At 39.5% G+C, this 27,584-nt stretch overlaps 1 protein-coding gene across 1 annotated transcript; it reads left to right on the forward strand.

Annotated features, from left to right (window-relative positions):
- The first annotated feature begins 298 nt into the window (after positions 1 to 298).
- On the forward strand, positions 299 to 27,378 carry LOC121187111 (solute carrier organic anion transporter family member 1C1-like). Its single transcript, XM_041046224.1, has 14 exons — positions 299 to 394; positions 13,191 to 13,332; positions 16,556 to 16,688; positions 17,479 to 17,600; positions 17,677 to 17,823; positions 19,383 to 19,481; positions 20,170 to 20,418; positions 20,831 to 20,995; positions 21,833 to 22,028; positions 22,985 to 23,150; positions 24,119 to 24,291; positions 25,999 to 26,063; positions 26,287 to 26,404; positions 27,141 to 27,378. Exons 1-14 carry the CDS (start codon positions 299 to 301, stop codon positions 27,376 to 27,378), a joined length of 2,109 nt encoding a protein of 702 aa, XP_040902158.1.
- The last annotated feature ends 206 nt before the right edge of the window (positions 27,379 to 27,584 follow it).

Here is a 27,584-nt window from a genome sequence, read left to right on the forward strand (position 1 = left end):
GGAAACAACAACCTTTTGTTCTGAAAACGTGCGTCACCCATGTCATTACAACATTGACTTTTTAGTTGCGATTTAAGTCTTAAGATCGCTAGAACAAATACAGGGACATATTGTTTGTGTGTTTGTGTGTCAGCCTCTTCGATGCCGGTTGTTGTAGACATGTTTCTGTTTTTGTGCTGAGGATGAGAAGTGGGTCACATGCTTGAATTATCCATTTGCAGGGTTGCATGCATCAGTGCCAAGAAATTGCATTACGTGGGAGACTTCTGCTAAGGAGACACAGAGAACTTTCTGAAGGATGGAGGAGAGAGCCGAGCAAGGACGCACACAGGAGAATGGACGCAGTGACAGCACGGCCACAGAACCACGTTCCTCTCCCAGCACCAGCCTGAAGGTACACGAGCTAACATGCTGTGACGGTTTGACTTAGTATATTTTACTTTTGTCTATTTAGAGTGCCAGCCAGGTCTCTCTCCTGGCATTTAAGATTTTGTCTCATGTCAGTTTGTCTTTAAAAATTTTAGTCATCCCTCAACGAAGGATGCAAACTGAAATACACTTACACCCTACATGTTGAGCATAAATTAAAGGACAACACAACACAATTTTTAAGCAAATATTCTCACATATTCAAACCGGTTTGTTAAAAATAAATAAATAAATAAATAAGACAATCCCTCAGTCTCAAGAACCATAAAATAAAAATCAAAAGTCAGTAATGGGTTTTTCTTTCCAATACAACTTAGTTCATTTTAGTTCAGTTCAATTCTGTTGTTTAAAAAAAACACATTCAGTTCATAAATGGTCAGCTGAGCAAAGTTTTAGTTCAGTTTGTTTTCAGTTAAAATAAAGAGAAAAAATAGGCTTCACACACAAAAGAGGATCATTTACTTGAATCTTTTGGGTGAACAAACTAAAAATGAATCACTTTCTGAAACGATCTGTTTCAGTTCAGTTGTGATCTTGGTCCATTGCAAGTGAATGTGCAGGGATACAGTCACCCTGTGTGAATGAGTAAATGACTTGAATGGCTCATTCTGTGATGTTCTGTGATTCATTCACTGAACGTACTGCAAAGTGAACGTGAGCCCTGAGTGAAAGTCAGCAGGTCTAACAGTCGGAATCAGGCCCAGCAAGTTCAAGAGTAATGCCGAACTCTAAAACAGTTAAAAAGATTTAAAAGTCGTTGAAGACCAGCTATAATCTCCAATATTCTGTGAGGAAACTTAAAATATCAAGAATTATAAATGGAGTTTGGTGTGTTTGTCAAAGTGACATCACTTCTAGTTCCTGAAACTGGGGATCATGAGGATTATTGTTGGTTTTCAGTTCAGTGAGTGGGACTACTCAGTTGGAGCTGGAGTCAAGAACAATTTGGGAAATGAATCTTTTAAACGAACTAGTGATTCTAGTGATTTGGGAGTACAACACACAAGTGCGTGTTTACTGGGAGCGTTTACAAGCAGCAACAGGCTGCTAAATTCTGCTTGTCTCACCGTCTTTTTGAACGCTTACTCTATTTCTTTTGTATTTGCTGTGTAGAGTGTGTATGTGTTGTGGAGTCATATGCTCACTTAGTACATTTGCTGGAATGCATTTGTGCATGGGGACATCAGCCCTAACCAAATAACAAAATTACAGCAATAGCCTAACAAGTCACTTCCACATGGAGAATTTCTGTGTCCAAGAGGGATACTGTACATTTTAACCCGTGACCTCTCTGTCTTAATGTAAAGGCATTAGCAGAATGGCAGATGAACTGAATCACGCTTCTGTTCTTCTATTAATCTGTTCCCATCAAAACCCTTCACATGGGGACATAGTGTAGGTCCCTTGGGTGTCAGCAGTTGATGAGTGTTATCCAATAGCACAAGATAGTATCAGGTAGCCAGTAAACAAACACTGTTTTTATAGGGGTACCACTCGTATGTATGAGCCTTTTCCCGGAATTCATTTGGGAGAATGCAAGGCTGTACAGTGCTAACTGACTCAATAAGATCATCAGGAAGGCCAGCCATGTTGTGGAGGAGGAACTGGACTCAATGAACACAGTGTTGGAGAGGAGAATGTTGTCCAAAGTTAGGACAATATTGGACTCTCCTTCACACCCTCTCCACCATGTGCTGACCAGTCACAGAAGCTCGTTCAGCAACAGACTCATTGTTCCACACTGCACAACAGAGCGACACAGGAAATCATTCCTGCCTGTTGCAATCAAACTGTATAATTCTGAACTGTAAGAATCACGGACTCATGTATACTGTGCATACTTCATTTTTAAACCATCAACCACAAACCTCATGTACATATCTGCAAATATTAAGATGTTTTATTTTTTCTATTTTTTTCTATTATTTGTATATATTGTTCTGTTTGATATTGGAGTTATTGCAATATTTTTACTTGATTTTCATTATACTATACTTTTATTTTATTTTTTATTTTATTTTGTTTTTCACTTCACTTATTTATTCTAGAAATTTTTTCTCTTACCACACACTATGTGCAATTTTCCTCTTCATTTTCAACTGGGAGTTAAGTAACAGTAAGAATTTCCCTACGGGGATTAATAAAGTTATTCTGATTCTGATTCTGATAATGCTTCCTACCCCAACACACCCCAAAGTGACAGCTAGTTGCTGTTCTTGAGCTTTTAGTCATATCACATGATCTTAAACGGCGGAGGGAGTTTGCTCAGATGTCATGTTCTTAGCACTTCAGTGATTTCTCATCCATGTTGGATTAAAGGATGAGTTTCAGAGTTCATTCTTAACTTTGGAAACAACAAGTGCAAACAAGGTTCTTTCAATGGCTGTTCTGGAGCTGTCAATCGCATCATGTGATTTTAATCAGCAGATGAATTTAATAAAATCTGATTAGTCCTTGCAAAGTTTCAAGTCAGCTCCTGGGCAAAAACTGTTGAAAAACCTCCACTGCCAACCTTACTTCCTAAGGTACCTTCAAATTAAAACATATGCCACGTGAAGCCCACGCAGTAAGGGATGAGAGAGTATCAACTTTTATGTATTAACATTAGCTTACTGTAGCAAGTGAACATAGCAGAACAGAAAACAATAGGGCTCCTTCTGTGATGTGAATGATAGAGCAACTGCTGGCTAGTTAGTGATAAATATGTATTAAGCAGTTTTACACAAAGAAAATTGCTGTGACGCTGAAAACTCAGATGTGATGAGCTCTGCCTTGAGTGGAACGTAGGAGAAACACTGAACCATTTCACCATGTCAGCCATGTCAGTGTTTGACTATTTCTTGTTGGTTATAGTTTGATGCTAAAATAAGACTATGTACAACTTTTGAAAGAAGAAATAACACAATCTTACTTCTACAATTTTACAATACTTTTACAATTTTACAATTAACCCATGATGTGTCTATGGCTGTTTTGTTATGTGTGCATGTCAGTTAGGGAAATAATAGCAAATTTATGGAATAATAGTTCTGAAATATCAGAGGGAAGAAGACAGATAAGACTGCAATATACATTTGAGAGCTACATTCACAGTATAATTTGTTGGCGGAGTATTGTGAATGAAGAGGACAAGTGCAAGCGACAGGCTCCCCACGTCTTGGCAATTCATGTACAGGACAAACATATACAGGAACAGCAATGTTCTTGCACAGCAGGGTAGGTCAATAAATTGTTTTGACTCCCTACAGCTTTTATTATCTCATAAACAGTGTGTTTTAGCCCATTGCTAGCAAAACTAAATCATTGCACTTCAACATTTTTTAAAGTATACCAGGATAATGCTCCCATGTCACTTGGTTTGGAGAAAGTACCCGCTTGATAGTGGTTTGAGCCATCAGGGAAAAAAGAGGACTTGACTGAAGTTGCAGTTGCTGGAAGTCTATATTTTGATGAACAGTTTATCTTACTTTATCATTACTTTATTCAGCCTTTATTCAAACCTTACAGATGCATTGAGGGATATCCCCTAATTTTCAGGAGTTAGATCACTTGTTTTTGACAATGTGTGATCGACATTTTGTCTCTGTTTTATTAGTGTGAGTAAAAACTCATTATGAAAGGGCATTTTTTAGATCTCGATGTCTACCATTTTGTACATGACAGGAGTCTGTGTTTGCGGGGCAATAATATCATTTAGCACTTTGAAAAGCTGTTGAACTGATCATAGGTGCTGTAGTGGAAGTAACACAAGACATGACTTTGGTTTAGAAACTCTGGGGTAAATGCATCTGTAGAACAGTTCCTTTTCATGGTTGCCTGTGAGATGACGTGCCTCTGTAAATGTCAAAATGACAAAAAATATCAAGTTAAGAATTTGTGCAATGTTCTTCTCTTTTACAGCCTCCTCTCTTTGGCACAGCTAGACCAACACCACGCTCAAACCAGCCTGGCAATTTTCCAGATTTTGCCATCACAGCCAGCACGTCTGTATAGTGTTGAATGAAAATGACAAGTATAGCTACTGTAGAAAAAACTATCACTTTTTTCTGAGTCAGTAGCTCTAGAATGTGAGAACAGACAACATAACATGAGTAACCTTGTCATCTTGCAGGGTCTCCCTGTCTTATGTCAAGCGCCTTTTAAAAGAATATGTTCCAGGAGAGCCACCTATGATAGCCTTGCCGCTAGTGTCAAGACCACAGGCCCTGGACAGATCAAGGCAAAGAAAAGAGGGGTAGACCTAGAGCTCAAATCAAATAGCTGCACAATAGAAACAAGTCAGTAATTATTACTGACAATGAAATGCTATGTCCTTTCAAACTTGATCTGTTTAATATTGTTAATTATGAACCACAATGTTCTGATTTGCATGCCAACCTTTTTATTAGAGGTTTTCAAGAGCTGCCATGATGTTTCCTCTTTTGGACATGCTAAGAGAGAGCAGATAGGGGACTGGGATAGGGGATACTAGGACGCCCATTCACAAATTACTAAAAGATATTGCATGTTAGAACTCGGTCTTGCAACTAGTGTTACTAGTGGATTGATGGATTCAGCGCTGACTGTTACCTTTCACATTCCGACATCGTCTCCTCTTCAGTTTTTTTGCTTTGAAAAAGCGAAAAATACGACACCCCCATTTTAAAATTTGAGGATATCTGCTGTTGGGCTTGTGGGTTCTATATGCACACTGTTTTGGCATTTTCCCTTGTTCTGAAACCTTGGCAGGCCTCCCCCACTTCGGTACGGTTGCTAATTTCAGATTGGAAAGTGGCCGTTCTATGGAGGGCTTTAGTGGAGGGTCAGTTGGCTGAAACCATATTTTCTGCCAACAACATGAAAGTTAGTAAAGCCCTAAATGAGATCAGACACTCTTATTGCCTTTTCCCCACATGAAAGTGATGTGAGACAATGGTGTTCAAGCGGCTTATCATAATACAGACTGCGGTGGCAGGACAAGCTTTTATTTTTTTCTCAGAATTGTTTGGTTCCCTGACCGGCTGGGTGGGACGTGGCACAGCCCGCTTCGACTCTAATCTGGTGCTCAGTGTTATTCTCTGCTTTTTGTTAATTCCACCAATAAGACCAGAACTTAAGAGCAACAATGTCCCTGTTTTTTTTAATTTTATTATTATTTAATTCTTGCTTCAAACACCATCTCAGAACTCCCTCTCTAATTTTGCTATGTATTATATAATTATTTCTTTTCCACTTTTGGACATAACGCTTACAAACAATAGAAAACTATGTGTGTGTGTGTGTGTATGTGGCAGATTCCTGTGTTAGTTTAAGCGTATTAGGTGTGTGTGACATCAGTGAGCTAAGAAAACAAACGGGTCACAGGTCACAAGGAGGCTTTGTTTAAATTTAAGCACAGATTTAATGTGAATATCTTTCTACTGATCTTTAATCACAATGAGGCCACTGCTTGTTTAACACTTGGTAGAGCACCAATTAAAAGCACACAATGAAAATGGCACAATGCATGCCATTGTTGCAAATCCCAAAATGAGCATGATGTTGTTCAGAAAAAGATTTCTATTACCAATGCATTACTTTCTTTAATTGCTCGGTAAGGAAAATAATGACATCACTTTTGACCTAATATTTACAGTAGTGTTGCTCTCTAAAAGTCATACCAGTGCTAATCAAAATACATCAGCCGAGACCATTTCTTTATTATACTTTATCACCATTATTTGTAATAGGACAAAGTTTTAATTAGGTTCTTTTACAAAGAAAGTTTTAATTGTTAAACAGTGATTTGACATTTTGGAAAACACAGTTGTTCACTTTCTTGTACAGAATCAGATCACTGCTCTTATATCAATTTACTAAATATGAAGCTACAGCTAGAAGCTGGTTAGCTTAGCTTAGCACAAACACTGGAAACTGGCAGAAACAGCTAGCTTTTCTCTATCCGAAAGTAACGAAATCCACCCCCACACACACACACACACGTGTGTTCTGACAGCAGAAGGACACAAGGCAAAAATAATTTTACATTCAGTGCAAGTAAAACAATTTTCACTGGGACAGTGCCTGTATTGTAACTACAGAAAATTAAATAATAGTGCATTATACTGCCACAGAAGTGGTTTTCCACTAAGACTAATCTTTCAGAGATGGTCAACAAAAGAGTTACTTTTCTTAGTTTAAATGAGATTTGCTGTTTCATTTTCCTTAACATTTTTTTTTCATTTGTTTTTATTTTTCCTAGATGGAATGGTCAGGGTTTCGCAGTGTGCACATTAAGGGCTCTGTTTTTGTGAAACACGTTGTGGAGATGGTGCAGCTCTTAAGGATTTAAACAGTTGGAACAAATGAGGATTCTTATTTTAGTCACTTACATGATTAAAATGTTGATTAAGAACAAAATACCACTACAAATAACTGACAAAAAATTATGGATCATAGTTGTGGAGCCTACAGGCATCAGCCAAATGAATCACCGTTTAGCTCTCATTTCTTTTAAAAGCAGTGTGGTCCTCACCATGGCACATTAAAAGCTTACATGATGAGTAAACTCTATGAGCTATGCCATCTAAAGAAATGCAGAGTTGCAAAAATAAAGTATCTTTGATATCACAATGATTTTTACAAGCTTACGTCTGTAATTTACTCAGCTACCTGTTCTGGTACAAACAGTGTCATTGTGAGCCAGTAAATGACTGAACTGGCACAAGCAGGAACTAATCTGCTTATGGTCACTAAAACTGACACTTTGTTGGTGCAAAAGCTTGAGTCAGCTCAAGCACAATGCACTTCCTCATACAGCTTTAAAAGTATAATTAAGAATGTGACACCAGTGTTGTTGGCTTAATTCCCATTGGGGGGCCACTGCTGTCAGATATATTCCTATACAGCGATAAGCCACAACATTAAAACCAGCTGATCTGTGTATTCATCGTATATATAATACATTCAGGGCTCTCTGTGGAGCTTTGGAGAAGCAACCAACCACTGGAATTTCTGACATTTCCTCTTTCTCTTCCTCCCTCAAACCGAGGATAACTTAAATTATTTATTAATTTCACAGTAATCAAGACCAAGAGAACAAGTTTTTACCTTGTTGAATGAATGAGGATAGACTGGAAATAGCCTTTCCCTTGCTTTGGAAGGAAACATACGTGTATGCATGCTTGCTCACAAGTCTCTCCCCTTCCCCTAGGAAACTGTGCCACATGTGATGAGCTACTTTTGTTATTTCCCCGCAGCAAGAACTGGTAGTCAGCATGATCTCAACAGAGGTCTGTTTGCATTGACGGGCCCTCTCACATCATATCATGTAAATGGACGCTCTGTACGAGGAGAGGTGCAGGGATAAGACAAGATGTCACTCTTACAGTATCACAAACTCCTGATTATTTCACAATTTGTTGTTGTTCTTGCTAAAAAGACTTCTACTAAGAGCTAGCTCCTTCTCTAACTTTGTTAATGTGCTTTTACCAGCACTGGTAGTATAGTCAGCTGCTTCCAATTCAGCTACCACTAAATGGTCAAAAGGTCAAACTGTATCCTCAAGACTGATATTTTGCACTTAATGGGTGATTTTGTTGGGATATAAATTGTATGTTTATACTATAGGTGAGTTATATCTAAAACCATCCTTCTTTTAATGACCATGGTCTTTGCCTGATCATTTGTGTAATGTGACTCTCATGTGCACTGCTTTTCTTACGTCAGTGCTGGATATCCACTAAGGGGGCAGATGCCGTACAAGAACCATGACCAAGGCTACAAACCATTACTTATTAACAAGTACTCAAGGAGACAGAAATAGATTATAGGCACTTGTCTATAGACAACACAATGGTTTTATTCTTCTTCTGTCTAAACACAGTGCTCAGTGAAACCACTGCACTGAGACCACTGTCATTTCTTCGTCATGCAAATTGGCAAGAAAGGAGCAAGTAGAGCTTTGATTTGAAGCGAAAATGGAGGGTGAATGAGGGCATAGGAGAATGCAGAAGCTAAAGAGAAAGAAGCAAGGAAAGGGAGTAAGCTCTCTGCAGAATATATGCTTGATACCTAACATAATCCGTGCTACCTCAAGAAACAAAAATAATCAGCAACACATTTCTTGTAGAAATACTGTAGGGTGGAAAGAGATAGCAGACAGCAGAGTGGACAGCGCACCATACAGATTTTGTTTTCTGTTTCATTAGACAAGTGGAAAGGTCACAGGAGACAGAGAATACAAACCAAAGGGGGGATTTGCTCCTATAGGCATGTGTATGTGTATGTATATACATAACATGTGACTCCAGATTAGATCAAACTAGTCAACCATTCCTGAACACCAATTTGTTCTCATTTCTGGCATATCTCACAGGAAGCTGGGTTTAACACGTACACAGCGACTAGCATATTTCAGCATCATCCGTTTCTTCACTGAAGGTGCAAATGACCTGACAGTTTAGTACAGCTGTCTCCTCCAGGGAGGAAAAAAATTTCAATTAGAAAGTTTATTTTGTGTTCTCATTAAAAACAGCTTATTCCATGATATACTGGGGATTCATTGTCCAATTACTCAATACCAAAATCTCCCAGGGAATATAAATGCAACACACAGTCATAAACCACAGAGCAAATATAGAAGGAAATTTGGTGATAAGAGAGAGATTTATGTCCTCATTTAATCTAGAGGGCTTGACAATATTTTATTGTTGAATCCAAAATGCTTCGTATCTTTACAAGATCAACACTTCGGGGCAAGATCATAACTTTCTCAATTCCTCAAAACCTTAAGGAAGCAGTGGAAATGTGGTCAGCCTTGGAATGGTGCCCTGTGATCACACAGTCCATATTATTGTTGTATCCATTAATCTCCATGTTGGTTCTTAAAGTTTTTTTTTTTTGTACTTTGGATGATTGAGTTGTTGTCAACTGTGTTGGGAACCTCTGATCTATGCCATAGAATTACTAGATAACTTCCAAATAAGTGAAATGCAGCACTGTTAAGGATTTGGCTCACATTCAGTCATTGCATTATGTCGGTTCAAATATATCACAAGAGCCAATTTTTGATCATAAAGACCTAATCATTTTTTAAAGACTGATCACATTTGAGATTATCTAAAGAGGTTGTGAGAGGAAATACTTTCGAACAATATCACTTCGAAGTGGCATGAAGTGTGTAAATAGAGTCAACCAATTTTGTCATTTTAATCACGTTTTCTCATTATAGATCAGGAATTTATTTCATTTCAAACAAACAAACAAAAAAAAAACACCCTGTGCTCTGAGTTGGTTTTAGGCCTACTTTGGTGTTGATAAGGAAATTCTGAATTTCTCAGGTGTTTTGTAGCTCTGCCATGAATGAATCTGTTTAAACCTTTTGGTCATGCTGTGGAAACTGGAAATCAGTTATTGCATAGTCCAGACAAGAATTCCTGTTATCTATAGATAGATATTTACTTCTTGCAAGCAAGAGCCATCACCAGTACTACACAGAAATGACTGAGGAGGGGTTGTCCCTGCTCAGTTCTTATAGTAATTTGATACAGCACACAACATACAATGACTTTCTCTTGGCCTAAGATTTCATTATTCTTCTCTTAGCCTTCATATGTCAAATCTCAAACATCCCCTAAACTCTTACAGACACACACCCTGTTGTGGTGCAGATTTACTGTATATTTTTAACATTCTCATATTGGAAGACACATGATTATCTCTGGAATTTCCCTCACATTTTCCCGTTTGATAAATTTGTAAATAAAAAATCAAATCACTCTTTAAGCGTTCTTCCACCTTACAGTACAGTTGCTCATTAGCTGGAAAACAGTACCTAATTCTTTTCATTCTTGCTGTGTTCCTCTCTTTCCAAATCAGTAGTGCAGAACTGGACATATCGCTCAGTCTTTCCTTGTACAACACCACCTATTCATCTGTACATCAAAGCTCTCATGTATATCAGGCTACACGTACAGAAACACCAGAGCATACCAAACACCATCAGGTTTGAAATAAGAACTTGAACCATATCTTATATCTTAACCCTTTTAGCATTCTGTGCTGACTAAAATAAGAAAAGAAACTTTTAATGTACAACTGATTACACATCAAAAGCTTCCATCAAACTTAAACCTTAAAAATGATTAAGACAGTCTAAGTAATCATATTGAATCAACTGAAAACCCCCTATGGTGCATATCCTCAGTAAATGTAAACATATCTAGCTACAGATGGGGTAGCTATATGTGTTTGGGGTAGGCACAGTACCAAACATCTCCATCCACACTTTGCTAAAAGAGTCTGTGACCATGCCAATTAAGATAATTCTCTGCTTGTCAGATCAGAAATTTAGAGAAAGGTGGAACTTCACAACCATCTTAAGGATGAGATCAAAGTGCTTTAAGGTATTTCCATCCTGTTAAAGTGTCCCCAGCCTGGATATGTCTGTGTTGGTATGAGGAGCTACAGAGCCTTTACTTCTCTTTTTTTTAAACCTATATATGCGTATTGTCAGCAGTGCTGAGCACTACTGTGCATCACATACTCCCAGTGGGTTTGTGACCGCTCAGGGCAGTGTCTGTCAGCTTCTTCTTGTCTGCCCTGGCTCTCTCGGGCTCATCCTGCTGGCTGTCAAATGGTTTTGGAGGGTGATGTTGGAGTCTGCTAAATTAGCAATTGGTCTTGTTGTCCTGTTCAACCTGCAGGGTGTCTCTGGTGGCATCCGCAGTGGCGGGCCTGTGGAGCAATAACTGGCATGGATCCAGTTGGCTCTATCTTTACAGCAGAACTGCTGACCAGAATACCTGGAATGGACCTGTCCAACGTGGTTTCCGCCAGTGATGCCTCTGTCTTTTACCACTACCCAGTCTACATGCAAAGGGATGGATCACATGCACACTGGGGATTTGAATTTCGCGCCTTTCATCACACACACAGCAGATGGACAGGGTAAAGAGTCAGGATTGTTGACTGGTGCTCATTTACTATGGGGTAAAGGGTTTTGTGCATTGTCTGTATAGAAGACTGATGAGATTAAAAGATTTTTCAAACAACATAATGATCCACACATGTCTTTAACAAAGCCACACACAAAAGAATGGAAGTATGTGGGTCAGTGGGCGACTAGCGGCAGTGACATTTATGACTAGTCACCCAAGATGTTTGATGCAGTTGTAATATATCTGTATGGGCATTTCACAGTTTTCAAACGTCATAGATCTAAAGCAAAGTTGACCGTGACCTGGACTGTCTCTCTGGGTGTGACCTCCTCCCAATGCAGCATGGGAATGAAAACTTGATAAACCACCCATGGCAGCCCAACCTGAGGAGGGTCTGCCCAGCTGTATCTGCCCCTGCCTCTGCCCAACAACCCTGGTCGAAGTAGCTAATCCCAGAGTTGCAGGGACAATGTATTTATACCGACCAACAGCAGCTGACTTGAGAGATGTCATTGAGGGAATGCCTGTTCCCTCAGAAGCTGGAGGTGCTACGTTTGGAGCTCAGCTTCTGGACTTGATCCAGAAACATTACCCAACTGCAGGAGAAATAGAGACTCATGGTCAACAATATTTACTTGAAATTGGGTGCAGTCCAAGAAGACTGGCCTAAAGAAGACATTCCATATGACTGGACTGATTGCTAAGTAATAAAACAGCCGTGGCAGGTTTAGAGACTGACAGACCATTATGCAGAATGAATGGACTGGGGTATTGAAAGAGACTTTGTACAAAAGCCTGTGGATAGTTTTATAGATTACCATGGTCAAAAATCATCAAAGCCCTCAGTGGTTTTACACAATCACCTGACCCAAACACTGGCAGACCATACAAACAACGAGAGAACAACTTCTTTGTGGTGAGCTTGTATCCAGAAATCAAGAAACTGGTTCATAAACCCTGTATAACACTCAACACAGGACATCTATGGACAGGATATCTATGGACATGCTCGCTCAAGCGCGGCATGCAGAAAAACTGGTGTCAAGAAGGGAGGCGAAAGTTGACAGCAAAATGAAGCTGGAGAATAGACTGCAAAAGTCCCAAGTGCAAGAGCAGAAAATACAACACAACTGTGGCAAAGGGAGAGCAGGGAGGTGGGGCAAAGGACAAGGATGAGCTTGTACCACTAATCATAACTGTGAGAATTGTTGATCTGGGCCCAGTCACTGTTCACGTTTGCTCACTTCTCTTCAATTTCATTATAGCACAAATTAAAACAAGATGAGAAAAGATCTGCAGGGATTCCTTCTCCATCTCAACTAGTTTTGTTGGCAGAGTTTGTACAGACAGTACTTTTTCTTTTTTTTGGTCACACATGATTTTGGCTTATTTTATTGTGAAAACCAGGAACCAGTAACTGGTTTTAATGTTGTGGCCGATCGATATAAGCCAGCTATTCTCTCATTGTTGTTGACGGTTCTTGCTCTCCAACCTACAGTTTGTGTTCATCTCCATCCTTTCTCCTCCCACTCTAAACCCCTTCCCTCATCTGAACCTCATTATTCCTACGATGCTGGCACTTGTTAATTAGTGAATGTTGGACCACTGAAAGTAGGTTAATGAGGGGAGTTCATGCATCGTAGCAACCACAGTGATATCACACAAGTGCTTCTTTTTCTGTCCGTTCTTTGTGGACAAAACACGTGTGAACATCACACAATCGAGGAGATAACTACAAGTGATAATAAGGTTAAAACACTGCATTTGCTCATTTGTAGTTTAACACTCGTGGACATATTAACCTAAACTCCCTTTCTTTGTTTCTTTTTCCCTTTCCTTTTTTCATCTCTTTTTTTTCCCCAGATGTTTCTGGTGGCTCTGTCCTTTGCCTATTTTGCAAAGGCTCTGTCGGGGAGCTACATGAAGAGCACAATAACTCAGCTGGAGAGGCGCTTTGACATCCCAAGTTACCTAATAGGTGTCATTGACGGGAGCTTCGAGATAGGTGAGTAGGCCTGCCAGTCACTGCTGTTATTTTGTTGTTCTGTTTGGAGCCTCTGTGTCATGGTAGCCCCTCCCTTCTCCCTTTCTGTTTTTGGAACAGAAGTATGAATGGGTCAGAGAGATATTCAAGCTGCAGATAAAGGATTCATCAGTTTCAAGAAGAGGACAGAGGGGTGTGTGTGTGTATGTGTGTGTGCGTGGTGAGTCATAGTGTCGACCAGGGACATAACTGGCTCCAAGCTCTCTTTTTGCTGTGGACAGCCAGACTCTAGAAGTTGTAAGGTTTTGTTATGCAATAACTTCTCTATACTATTAATTTAATCTCAGCTTTCCCTGAGTAATATACTTGGGAATGATCTGGCATTCACCAGTTTTTATCTGACATGTGAATCAGCTACAAGCAGATGGACCCTTTGGGCAATACAAAAATAATATTGTTTTGTAAGTGCAACACAAACTGCCTGGCTCTGTTCAGACATTTATAAAATATCGCATACCCTTTTCTTGCAAAGCATGACCAATATTGCTGGAAATGTAGGTTATCTTAAAGGATAATTCCAGCATTTTTAAACATGAGCACTATTTACCCATCTTTTGGGGTCTAAATGATTAATAGGGGTATACGGTCCAGTATTGAGCAAGAACACTATAACCAACGACACTATGGATATGATACTATTAATGATTTATGAGACACCATATCTGTATCTGTATCAACTCTTGTTGCATCAATCTAAACATCAATACATGAATCCTTAAAAGGGTGACTGTGCTGTATACATATCAAAGTTCCCAATGTTTCCAGGTGCTGGGGAGTATTATTGCATATGTGAAAAAAATCTTGTATAAAGCCTTTATTGCGTCCAGAGGGAGCTGTGAGAAATCTGAACTGCCTCAAGAGATGTAATCTGAGATAGTGTCGGTTACCTCAGTAACCTGCTCCTCATCCCTATTTGACACTACTAGCATAACACACCAGAATCTCTGACAAAACTTTTGACGGTTTAGTTGAATTGTGGGTAATGTAGGCACCAGGTTTTGGCAACAGGAAATAGAAAAGAGGCAACATTTCTGGTTTTACTGCATTAATTTCAATATTTTTTTTAAAAAACTGTCCATTGTGAGTCTGACAATATTTAATGAGTGCAATATGAAATCAGTACTGCAGGTAACACAGTCTAAACTTTAGTAAATGGTTTTGTTTAACTTCATGATGAGGTATCAAGGATACCACAATGCACTGTTTTTAAATATCCAAATCAATTATTTTCTGTGTTTCAAACTAATTTCAGGTTTTCAGGTACGACTTGTCCTGTATGTTGTGCTATTATCTATGGCAAGTTGAAATTCATAGTGCTGGTAGTCTGATAATCATAGAATGAAAATTGTATTTAAATTATTTGACCAAACTGCAGATTCAATTAATGAAAATGTGCAGCTAGTTAGTAGACTTGGCTTACACAACTGCTGTATACATACCATAACTAATGTATATATATCTGTGGTTCCTCTTAGCAATAAGAAATTCTTGATGACGTCATGCAAAATGTCTTCCAAGAGTGTCCCCTGACCAGTTTCTAGGTCAGTTATGTAAGGCTAGGCCATTCAGTGGAAGTGTCTCTTGTAGGTTATAAATCATACATAGCTTGCAGAGCGAGATGAGACCCAAAGAAACATGATTCATACAAGATAAAAGTTGTCATTCACTATAAGCTATTCTACCTCTGTTCTTTTAATGTCACATAAGCAGTTTGGGCCCAGGGTGATACGATAGTAGTGAAGAATAATTAACATTTTTCTTCAATAATAATATGCCGGAGTGTGCAACCTGCTGATACTCTGATGGAGGTGGGGTGTATTTGCCAGAGGAAAAGGTGAGGATGACACCTCCAGTGCAGTCAGAGCTGAATACAGCGGATTTCTCTCCCTCCATCTCTCCATCTCCTGTGAAAGCTGCTTCACTCGTGTGGCCTAGGCAACAAGCTTTTTCTATAGGACCGTTGCCAGGGCAACATAGAGGCAGAGCAGGGCAGCGTGAAGAGGAAAGAAAAAAGGAAAGGAAAGTGCAGGAAACAAGAGAGGAGAACTGGGGGAAGACAAAGGGAGAGGAGAGAAGTGGGAAATGATGAAAATAAAGAATAATGAAGACGAGATCGGGGAGGAGAGAGTAATAACGCTGGATGATCTTTAAAGAGATCACATTAGGTAGATGAGCTCTGCTGACTGGACCCACTTGATGTATACGCTGACTTGTACATATGCTGCATGAATCATTCTTTGTAATTTCTGGGACTTATTTACAGTTTTTTTTTTTTCATCTGAAAATGGTGTCTATGCACACTTGATTAAACATTTAAAGCAAACACAGTGAAATAAGTTTTAAAGTGAACAAACAACTGCTGTTTCACTCTGGGTGTAGTACACACAGTCACTGTACTTACTGTTCTTTTACAGTAGTTACTGTAATTACCATGTAGAATACTATGGAAGCTTTAAGCACTTCTTTGAATTTCCTATAACTACACATAAAGGCACATTTACTCGTAAGTACTTGGTATTTCACAGTGCTGGTCTCTCTCTCTCTCTCTCTCTCACACACACACACACACACACACACACACACACACGCATAAGTGACAACAACTGAAGGATTGTTGGAGGGTTTGACGTCAGCCCATCAAACGAACCTTTACAATTGAAAAAGGTCAGGCAACATGGCGTATCTTTCTAGGCCACTTTTCCACCTCGTTTACAATGGAGCTTCCATGCCGCTGATCACAGACAAAATGCACTGAAAGGTGACAACAGAGAAATGGCCACGTTCCTAATTTTCATGCTATCTAACACATTTGCTGTGACACCCTGCTGCAGATAATAATGCATCACGTGTGAGAATGCAACCTCATCTGCCTTTCAAACTATGGATGTGCACACCAGCTCGCAGCTTTAATCTGAAGCAAGAGCTCCATCGTTTCACTTAATGAAATCCAAGCATAATTGTAAAAAAAGCAATTAATGGCAAGTACGTGGCCAGCATGCTGTACAGAGCCATATCTGGATTTCACACAATGTCACAGAAAAAGATATATAAAACAAATGTCATCAGTCAATGATCTGCTACTTCTCAAACTATTTACTTCAGTTCTTCTCTTTCTTCAGCCTAAGGGGTTGTACAGTAACACTCTAAATCCATGATATTTCCGGTTCTTCCTCCATCCTTTCAGGTAATCTGTTGGTGATCGCTTTTGTCAGTTACTTTGGGGCCAAGCTCCACCGGCCAAAGATCATTGCGGTGGGTTGTGTGCTGATGTCCATTGGCACCTTCATCATCGCTCTGCCTCACTTCATCATTGGACGGTGAGTACAAGGAGCCAGTGGGCCTGGTTCATGTTTGACTTCAACTATATCACATACACCCAGATACTAATATATTTTTAAATGCATTAAAAAAATTAAAAAAAACATCTGAATGCCTTTTGATTCAACACAAGAAATGCTTGGGTTTCCAACACATGAGTAACAGCTACACAGGAGGCACAAAATGTGATGTATATTTTTGCATATCTTTTGATTGAGGCAGATTAAACAGCCCCGTAAGAATGTAATTAAAAATAAAAACATGCTTTGGGCTAGACAGAAATTGTGTAGTGAAGCTGTTGTTTCCATGTGCGTCTCATTCCTTTACAAGCTGTGCCAAACAATAATGCACCAATTCATATCCACATGAAGATTCATCAAATACTTCATCACTAACCAGTTAGATAAAGTCTTAATGACACAAGATTACATCAAGTCCATGTTATACTTGTGTTTCAGGAGATTTGTATCAATACCACAGAAAAACTTCTAAGCCTATGCTATTTTTCTTACTTCTTATGGAAGTAGTATGAGATAACATACACAGATGCCACCATTATTTTCCCATGATACATTGCTGTTCCTGGTATAGCACTATAACTGTTAACCTATACCAGCTCAAATGTATTGCCATTTCAGTGAGTCTAGACTTTTGATGCTTCTGGAGGTTTCACTGCTGAAATCTACTTCCAGTAAAACTGACACAGATTGTGTCCTATAACCAAGTAAAATGTCAAATTTTATCTCTGCCCCCTGTTTTTTAACAGTTCAATCTGTGTTTTGTGTACAGCTATGAGTATGAAACATCAGTGAGGCGGGTAGTGAACTCGACAGTTAACCCCTCTCCGTGTACAATGGGCTCACCATCTGGCCTGACCCAAGATGGTAAACTGCCTGAAGTACCAGCCACAAGTGAGCGTTTACACACACATATATACGCTAGTGTAGACATGTAAAGATGTCCAATTACACTCTTCCCTTCCCTCAGGTTGTGAAGGCGAGTCCAATCTGTCTATGTGGATCTATGTGCTCCTGGGAAATGTCCTGCGGGGGATCGGAGAGACACCAGTTCAACCTCTTGGGATCTCTTATATAGATGACTTTGCTACTGAGGAGAACGCTGCCCTATATGTGGGTAAGAAAAGTGCCAACCAGTGGTAGAGATACACTTACTGACTGTTCAGAAAAGGTAAAAGAAAAAAATATATAAGTGATTATATTGAGTCAATGCACATGATTTGTAAAATGGAATTTCTACAGACTCCTGCTCTCAACCGTATCCAATATTTACAGTATATAAGTAAGGTTTCTTATCACTGACCTGTCATGTGGGGTATATTTTTGCCGATATAGCACATAATACTGTTACACACAGTAACGCCGGCAGGGCAATGTATACTGCTCTGTTTATAGCTACACCATAGACAAGCAGTACACAGGAGCCCTGTATAGAAGTCAGCTGAATGTTAGTTAAATTTCCATACAACTGTATTTACCCTGCAGTGAACAATTTACAGTACAATGTAAGTCAGTGTACATTCTGTACTCTGTAAGGTCATGTGTAAAATAATGACCAAGATATATGACCAGTGAACCGTTCTCAGAATCAGAATCAGTTTTATTGGCCATTCAAACAAGGAATTTGACTCTGGTTTTTCTTTGCTGTCAGTACAGAACAACACAACCAACAGAACAACAACTTTTTTTTTTTCATAAATACCAATAGTGCAATGGGTCAGTCTGAATGTGGATAGTGCAAACTATATACATATATATTCTGTCCTGACTGTTGCTGGTCTGACTGTTAAAAATGTTGAGTAGATCACAGTCATAGCAACAAATACTGTACGTTGTATATGGTAGCAAGGCCGTAACTGGTCAGTTCACCGCATCTACAAACACAGTGATCCAGCCGTGACATTGGCGTAGCAAGATGAAAGTCACAGTGCTTGATAAAATACTACAAAGCTCTAGAATATGCATTCAGCTGAACTTATACTGATGCCAATGGCCACTCATCACCAACACATCCCCCTTGGCACACTCTGCACTCAAGAAGCACAGAGTGTGCCTTCTCTTCATCCTCATTACCCTAGGGAACAAATGCTAAAAGGACTGTTTTGTTTCTACTCCTGGACTTAAGAAAAGAATGAGCTTTGGAAGTCCATAAAGCTGACAACAAAGGTGTTTCATTAGCAGAGAACCTCAAATTCACAATGTCATCAAAAACAGTTTTTTTAAAAAAGGTAATTTTAGGGCAAAAGTCCTTGAAAAGAATAAGCATGTGGCCTGCTTACTGCATAAAACAATAATTAAAAATTGGGTTGCAGCTCCCACACGAAGCAGCAAACACAATAATTCCACAATTTGGCCATGTGCAGCCGTGGCGTTCTGCTCAAATACAACCAAAGCAGTAAATCCTAGGTGTTCCACAGTAGCAGCTTATGAGTATTACTGAAAAGAACGTGCTTACTTAGCAAGTCTTTTCCAAACACATGAGGGTTTTAAAACAGGTTTGAAACATGTATCTAGTGTAAACCAATGTAAACCAATATGCATGTAAATTCACTGTGTGTAAAACGTCTGTGTAGTGTTCTGTATTATCCACAGCATCTCAGCTCTCGATCAACATAGCCAAAGTCCTAACCAGTTTGTGTGTTGTGCGTCTCTTGGGGTGTGTTTATCATATCCTAGGCTGTGTGCAGACCATTTCGGTGGTTGGCCCTGTGTTTGGGTACCTGTTAGGGTCCCTTTGTGCCAAAATCTATGTGGACATCGGATTTGTTAAAATGGGTGAGTTTAAACGAGAATGCATTTTTAATTTTAAGGAGCCATTATTAATGTTGTTAGTATCACCTGCATGTTTAATGGCATTACAAGTCAAAATGTTCTGCTCTGAAAAAGGTCTTTTCATTCATAAAACTGAGGCACAATGTTATCAGATACAACAAGTGGACCACAGTCCGTGTGTGCACAATTCAAAGACTCAGAACAGGTGTGCAGGGTTTGCTTCAATTAGCTAATGAATGAGGCCAGGTGAGGTAGAGGAAGGACAAATGCTACAGCCAAACAGTGCAGCAAAGGGAAGCAGGAAAAAGACAAAGAAAAGGTAGGAGAAGAAAGGACAGAGGAGAGGGAAAGAAAACAAGAAAAAATAGAGAGAGAAAGACAAAACTGGGATGGCAAGGAAGATAAGGAAGAAAGAAAAGACCAAATACAGACTGTTTGTACCAAAATGGCAAATATGTACTCAGTGCTTCATCTTTGCATTCTATTATTTGGTTATTCAGTCAAGTAGAAAGAGATTTCAATGGGCCAGAGAAAGCCTGTTCAGCTATTCAAAAACTGCATCTCTCATTAGAAAACTGTTCTACTAAACCATACAGCATAAGCCACAAATATGTGCAACCTATTTTAAGTAAGCAACCTGAGCTTTATATGAGCATTGATTATCTCTCGCCCTCTGTTCTCCTCGACACAGAAACCATCACCATCACCCCATCAGATGCCCGCTGGGTAGGGGCCTGGTGGCTGGGCTACCTCATAGCTGGGGTCATCACCCTGCTCTCTGCCATTCCATTCTGGTTCCTGCCCCGCTCTCTTCCCATATCTGGGCCCCGTGGCCCAGACCAGTGCGCACCAGAGCAGACAAGTTTCATCAAAGACTCTCCCCTTCTGAAGCACAAGTATCCAGCAGACAAACATACTAGTTTCATAGAGATGGCCAAAGGTAAGGATGGGTTTAGAGGTTTGCAGTCATGTAAAAATAAATTTTTCAGATTCCATCAATGCTCGCTGTAGTTGTGTTTATAAATATTGATGGATTTAATGTTTTATAAGTATAAAGCCCCTTTATGTAGAAATGAATGGGCTATAGAGCGAAATGGTTGAAAATAACACATAGATTGCACCATTTATTACCCAGATTGTCTTATATTGTCTACAAACAAAAACTATATGCCTTCACAATAATACTGTAATCACATCAAATTGATACATAGGGGCTTTTTTTCCTATTGTCACAAGGCTTTACCACTTACACTACTTCATGTAGTTAGACAGGAAAGTATGATTTCACAGCAGTAATTAGTAACATTTGCAAACAAGCGTGTGTTTCACCTCACATTTTCATCCCTCCACAGACTTTATTCCAACCCTGCGAACTCTGCTGGGACACCCTGTGTATCTGATCTACCTGTGTGTGACAATCATCCAGCTGAACTCTCTCATTGGCATGGTCACCTACAAGCCCAAGTACATCGAGCAGCACTTCAGGCAGTCTGCCTCAAAGGCCAACTTTCTTATGGGTATGGTATATTCTCCAAAAATACTGCATGGGTCACATGAATTAATGGCACACTACAACCTGGAATAACAGAACACATAACAGACCCAGGGAAGGCTTTTCTGCACGGTTTGCTTCATATGGCAGGAAGAGCTCTTGAAAGTGCCTACGTTTATAATTGTTTATAAGTGTTTCTTTCCAATAAACCATGTCATTGTATTTACCAGTCAGCATTTTTATCCCCAGTTAATTTATGGTATTTTACATTTGCTGAATGAAGCACAAACAGACCTTTGGAGAGAGGATAATGTGAAAGAAAGGAGGACTGGGTCGGCTGTGTTCTAATTCAGCCCACTAACCACTACAGCTGCAGAGACGGGAGCTTTGTGAATATGAAGAGTGCTTTGCATATGAAATAAAATATCTAACGAAGCTGATAACATAAGATGAAAGTAGCTAGGTTCATCAAGGGAGATGCCTGCCCTGACCAGACTGGCTGCATATGAAAGAGAATGCAATATTAGTGACCAGAGCTAATGACATGGGTATAGATAAAAGACCATGTCTTCACATTGATGGTGAATGAAGGTATAAGAAAAGAGATTTAAAAAAAATAAAAAACAGGGCAGCTTTTTTGATCAAGGAGACTAGGACTTTGTGAAGCCTTATTCTTCCTTTGAATGTGTCTCAGTAGTTAAGTTCCATGCGACTTTAGCAAGTGTCAGAAAGACGGTAACCAAGCTTTGATACAATATGAAATCGTATATCTTTTTTTTCAAATCCAGATTCAACCTTTAAAGCGACATCTAATTTCAGTTAATATTGATCCTGTGTTTCATTGTTTCACTCTTAATCTTAGGTGTGATCAATATCCCCGCTGTGGCGCTGGGGATGTTTTCTGGAGGTCTGCTGATGAAGAGGCTGAAGCTCAACATCATGGGAGCAGCCAGGTTCGCTTTTGGCACGTCCCTGATTGGTTACATCCTGTCGTTGTTCTTCTTCGCAATGAGCTGTGAGAATGCCAAGGTAGCCGGGGTGACACTTTCATACAACAGGTGAGGCTCTAATAATCACGTGGTGTGTTGGGGTTAACACAGGTATTTGTTATTCAAATTCAGTGAATATAGTATAACCAGTGATTTACAGCACAGGTTATTACTTAACCTACTGTAAGTGCACTCTGAGTTTCTCCTTTGTTACATTCAGGTACATCTGGCAAATGCAACTAATACCTGATTTTATGTATGTAATTAATTCATGTGTGACAAAACTTGATATAACAGTCAGTAAGTTTACTCATATCTAGGCAGAACTGGCAACAAATGGGCAAAGGTTTCCATGGGAACACATGAATGAACAGCATGAGAAGAAAAAAGAATAGAAAAAAAGCAAGAACATGTAAACTGCTGTTAAACATAGTAGGCAGCCAGTAGGTGATCACAAGCATAAACTCAGCCAGACATAACATTACAGACCAACAAAGAAATCAGTCGCTGTGTGTGCCCAGTGCACCGCTGAGTTTTAAAACTGAGGTTCAGCAGCAGACACAACTGAAGTGACACCGCTGACTAAACAGATTAAAAGCAGCCAGATGGGTGCAATGTGCTAATTAACCTGCAGTGAGTGTGCTGAAGCTGGCACGCACAATTAGAACCTAACACTGCTTGTGGTAAATCAAATATTACATTTCCTAATGCTTATTAACTCTCTGTTTACTTTCATAGTTGAGTGAGAAGCTATCTGCTCACTCATCTATGAATCCCATCTTTCCCTCACCCCACCTCACGATGTTTACATAAATGGTAAATAATAACATCATTTAAGTGTAACATTGACGCATTAAAACAATACATAATTTCTATCTATATATCTCTAGCTCTTTTTCAAATCTAAGTAAGCTTTGCATTTTAAGACATAGTTATTTAAGGAGTACTATAATAAATTTGAGTACATTCCTGTATGTAATAGTAAATATTTGCCTCTGAGTTATACTTTGCTCTCTTCCTTCCAGCATGGATGGGATATCTTATGATAATCATCCAGTGTTCACAGCCTGCAACTCAGGTTGTTTTTGTTCAGCGAGTGACTGGGACCCAGTTTGTGGAGATAATGGCATCACATATGTTTCTCCCTGTCTTGCTGGCTGCACCAGCTCTGCTGGCTCAGGGAAAAACACAGTAAGTTGACAAGGTACTCAAACTATAAAAAAAATACTGTACATGGAAAATTAATTTATGGTGGTAAATATGTTTGTAGTAGCCTACTGTAAATAGCACAGCTTTGGCCTAAAATTCAGCTTTGTTTTGTTGAACACACTGTTGTTGCCATAAATTCCTGTCTAATCTGTACACTGCCACCTCTTCAGGCTTATGCATTCATGTATCCTAAATGTGAGCATGAATCAAGTTTACAGTTAGCCTAACATTTCCCTGTAACATGACCAATAATTGCTTTAACATAGGAAAACATTTATTTAAATTTAAACTTCTTTGTAGATTGGATGCTACAAGAGCCCTTGCCAGGCTATTGAGTTTCACTTCATTATCACAACTTTAAATGCTGAAGAAAATCTGAGATGTGGGCAGCAAATCAGAACCAGGCTACATCAGGCTCTACTACACATGGTTTGCTTTTAGTTGTTTAATTGATTATTGGTAATAGGACACACAGCATATCCTGCAGCAGGGATTTTAGAGGTAATCTGCAGCCACATCTTGTTGAACCAGTATAAATACAGCTCAGCTCATCAGCCAACCGCAGAAGACAACGTGTAGTGTTATTATACAAATGAGGAACGCTGCCAATAAGTCAGAAAGATCATTATTACTTTCTATTGTTCACATAAAGATGAATCCTTTCAGCCTTCTTCTGGGTTTATGGATTGCTAATACTTTGAATATCTCAAGGCTTTAAAATTTTCTTTGGTTCTAAATATTAACTATGTAATGTTTCATCCTTAATCTCGTTACACTTCAGTATTTACACCTTTCTGACTGAAAAAGACATTAAACACTGAAAACTCTAGCACCACCGACATTTCCACACGCATATTTGTATGTAAGCACATATTGCTGTATGTATATGTGTGTGTGTCTATGTCCAGCTATACATGGTCACTTGTGTGCAACTATGCATGTCTCTCCAGGTCTTCTCTAACTGTAGCTGTGTCGGTGTAGCTGGTAACTTTACGGCCAGTACAGGTCAGTGCCCTCACAAGGACGACTGTGACAGGATGTTCCCGTACTTCCTGGCCCTCTCTGTCATCACTTCCTTTATCATCTCCCTTGGGGGGACACCAGGCTACATGCTTCTCATCAGGTCAGATTTAAGTGAAATAAATAAATACATACCCTGATGGTGCTGATTTCAGAAGCTCTTTCATAGTCAACAAATGTTGCTAAAATACATTCACTGTCAATATTTATAGCAGTGTTTGCAGTGTTTAGTAAGTTGGAGTCCTTCAGTGACATGTTAAGATTCAGTTACATTTACAATTACAATGACATTTTTCATATAATTCTTAGCACTCAAATATCTTATGCCTGGCTGATCTCCTTATTTCCAGGAATCATGGGAAGTTCATATTTTTATGGTGTTTCCATAGGAATAAAGGCATCCACACACAATGACTAGGGTCATTACAATTATTGGCAAAGGCTACATGTTTGTTAGTGTGTCTGTGGCTCCGGGTCACATGTTATAAACAGTGACTTTGTCAAGCAACTGTGAAAAACAAAGTGAAACAAGGCAAAGCCTTGTTGACTTGTTGATCTTAAAGTGAGAGCCCATTTCTTGACAGTAACTGACCTCAACTATGACATGATGTGTTACATTAGATGATGGCCAGTGCTTAAACAGTGAACAGTGCGCATCCTTCATTAGTTTACTATAATGATTATCTCTTCTGATACTGAAGAAATCTGCGACTCAACTCTCTGCATGCAGTATATGTGTGATATGTTGTATGTGGGTCAGTGCACAAGATTCGAAAGCTCTGAGACATGGATGATCAACAACAGTGACAGAGAAACATTTTTGCAAGATGACCAGAGACTGGCTGCTCTGTTGTTGTAATTATAATTAAATTATATTATTTTGTTACTCATCAATGACATTCGTTTCTCAAAGGGAACATTGTCAAATAGAGCAGTAATAGTCAATAAAAGTCTAATAATCCATGTGACTACAGTCTGAAGCTCCTCGGTCTGGTTAATTAGGTGAATTAACTCATGGGAAGGTTAAACTTGGTAGCTGAAGCTGAAAATGCATTGCAGACGATTAAGCAGAGATTTCAGTTCATGGACTAAAGGCATAGCCAGTTTGTGTGTGTGTGTGTGTGTGGGGGGGGGGGGGGGGGGGGGGGGTTACAGGAGCTACAGGAGCTCCCTGTAGAAACATGTATACTGAAACTTTTCCCGACAACTGCTGATGAACAGGCAGAGTCAGACACAACCAATCTGACTTGTGCACACACATTTAAAAGCAATATTTTAAAGAAATTAAATGGGAAAAATAGACATACACGGTACATTTTGCCATAGCTATTGCAGTGGAATATGTACAGAATACATGTGGCCTAGCCCAAAATCTTGTATTATGAGCTAGATATAGATTCTTCTGCACCACAGCACCCTCTGCTGGCTGACACTCCATATCAGCTGATCCTGTTTGAATGCAGTGGCCTCACAGGAATGAAATTACTTTATGTGCAGTGTTTTTCTTTTAATACTGTCTCGTGAAATGTCTACAAAGTCACTTCTTCATTACTCTGTTGACCGATTAGGCAGAAACACAGAGTTAAACATGCTAAATGTATTTCCTGACTCGTAAAACATTTAGCAGGTACAGTTTCTTTTTTTTTTTGATCTTATGACCGTTTATAGTTTACATATAGTGGGTTTGACTGAACTTGAGAGATTACTACTTGCACACTACTAAGGAACATGAGTTAATTGACTTTGAATGGCTGAGATTTTTTTAAACCAGTTATTTCCTGAAAAAGCTCTGCCTTTTTTCTTCATACAGGTGCATAAAACCACAGCTGAAGTCTCTGGCCTTGGGTTTCCATGCTCTAGCAACACGCACCCTCGGTAAGTCTCCTTTAAAACCCATCCTCTACTGAGCATGTTTGAGTGGCTCAGGACTGGGATGCAAACCTCGGAAATGCCATCTCTCTAACAAACTTCCTTGTCACTTGAACTACCAGATACAGTACACAAATTCCACTGTTTGAGCTCTATTAAAAAGTTTGTTTTGACTGCAGGCTATGCAGAATCTGTTGTTTAATTGTGAAAAATATGCCTGATCCTACAGCTGGGATCCCAGCACCCATCTACTTTGGCGCAATCATTGACACCACATGTCTAAAGTGGGGTCAGAAGAGGTGTGGGGGCATAGGAGCCTGTAGAATCTACAACACCACTGCATACAGGTACTACTCACATGCATGACAGTCAGGATTTTAGGGACCTTCTTTCATCTTCATTTCTCTCTCTGTTTATACTGGATAGCAATACATAATAAAGAATAAATAAACACTTAATGGAAAAATGTCATATCAAAGCCTAGATTGCAACACCTCCTCTAATGTCTTTCAAATGTTCCTCATTGACATTCAAGCTAAAATGAGCCACCTGTTTTCATCTTTGTAAGGGATTTAATTGACCTTAACATAAGGCTTTCTCCACTAAGGGTTAACATTAATGTACTGCCGAGGAATATTAAGGTTAATGCACCTCTGCCGTATATTTATGTTAGCATTAATATACCGCAGAGCTTTTTATATGCAGAGGGCTGTCCCCCAGGGGGGGATGGCTGTCCCCCAGGGGGGGATGGCAGCAGAGGCTGTGACATGGAGCTCATGAAGGCAATTTAGGTGCTTGATTTCTGCAATTTGACTAAAAATCGTTCTCCTTCTCTGAGTCATAACTCTGTAAAATCTGAACACACAGATATGATACACACATTTTTGACTCAGCATGACTCGCACTTCCCAGGGATATCATTATGGACTAATATGGACCCTTTCATCGCTAGTAAATGCAGATCGAAATCTGCTCCGAAATCACAAAAAAAAAAGATGCTGATGTCTTGTGAAAAGAAACCTAATCTTTATCAAATGAATTATAATATATATAATATATAAGATTTCCGCACTTGCTTCTCAGGATTGCATACCTGGGCCTGACTCTGAGCCTACGGACTATCTCGTTCATCATTTGCATCCCGGGCTTCATTCTGCTCAGTCGACACCTGAAGAGGGAGGAAAGAAGTGCCATACACGGAGCCTTGGCCAACGGCGGAACAGAGCTGGAGGCGCTCAGGAAGGAAGAGTTTGTGATTTCTAATTCTGACCAATTACAGCAAACATTAGATAACAGCACAGACAGGGAGACACGGCTGTGACAGATCCAGCAGAACTGACAGCCTTTGTCCCCTACACACACACACACACACACACACACACACACACACACACACACAGACACACACACGCACACACACCACAGATGAACAAATTCAACCACACACACACACACACATATAAATATAAATATAAATACAGATATACACCCACAATATGTACAGAGTGATACTGTGCATACATACAC

This window comes from Toxotes jaculatrix, chromosome 9, assembly GCF_017976425.1.
Source record: "Toxotes jaculatrix isolate fToxJac2 chromosome 9, fToxJac2.pri, whole genome shotgun sequence".
Taxonomy (NCBI): Eukaryota; Metazoa; Chordata; class Actinopteri; family Toxotidae; genus Toxotes; species Toxotes jaculatrix.

Coding starts and splice junctions, on each gene's coding strand:
- LOC121187111 (XM_041046224.1), top strand. CDS start 299: ATGGAGGAGAGAGCCGAGCAAGGACGCACACAGGAGAATGGACGCAGT. Junction 13,333..16,555: donor TGACGGGAGCTTCGAGATAG/GTGAGTAGGCCT, acceptor CCATCCTTTCAG/GTAATCTGTTGGTGATCGCT. Junction 16,689..17,478: donor CCTCACTTCATCATTGGACG/GTGAGTACAAGG, acceptor TTTTGTGTACAG/CTATGAGTATGAAACATCAG.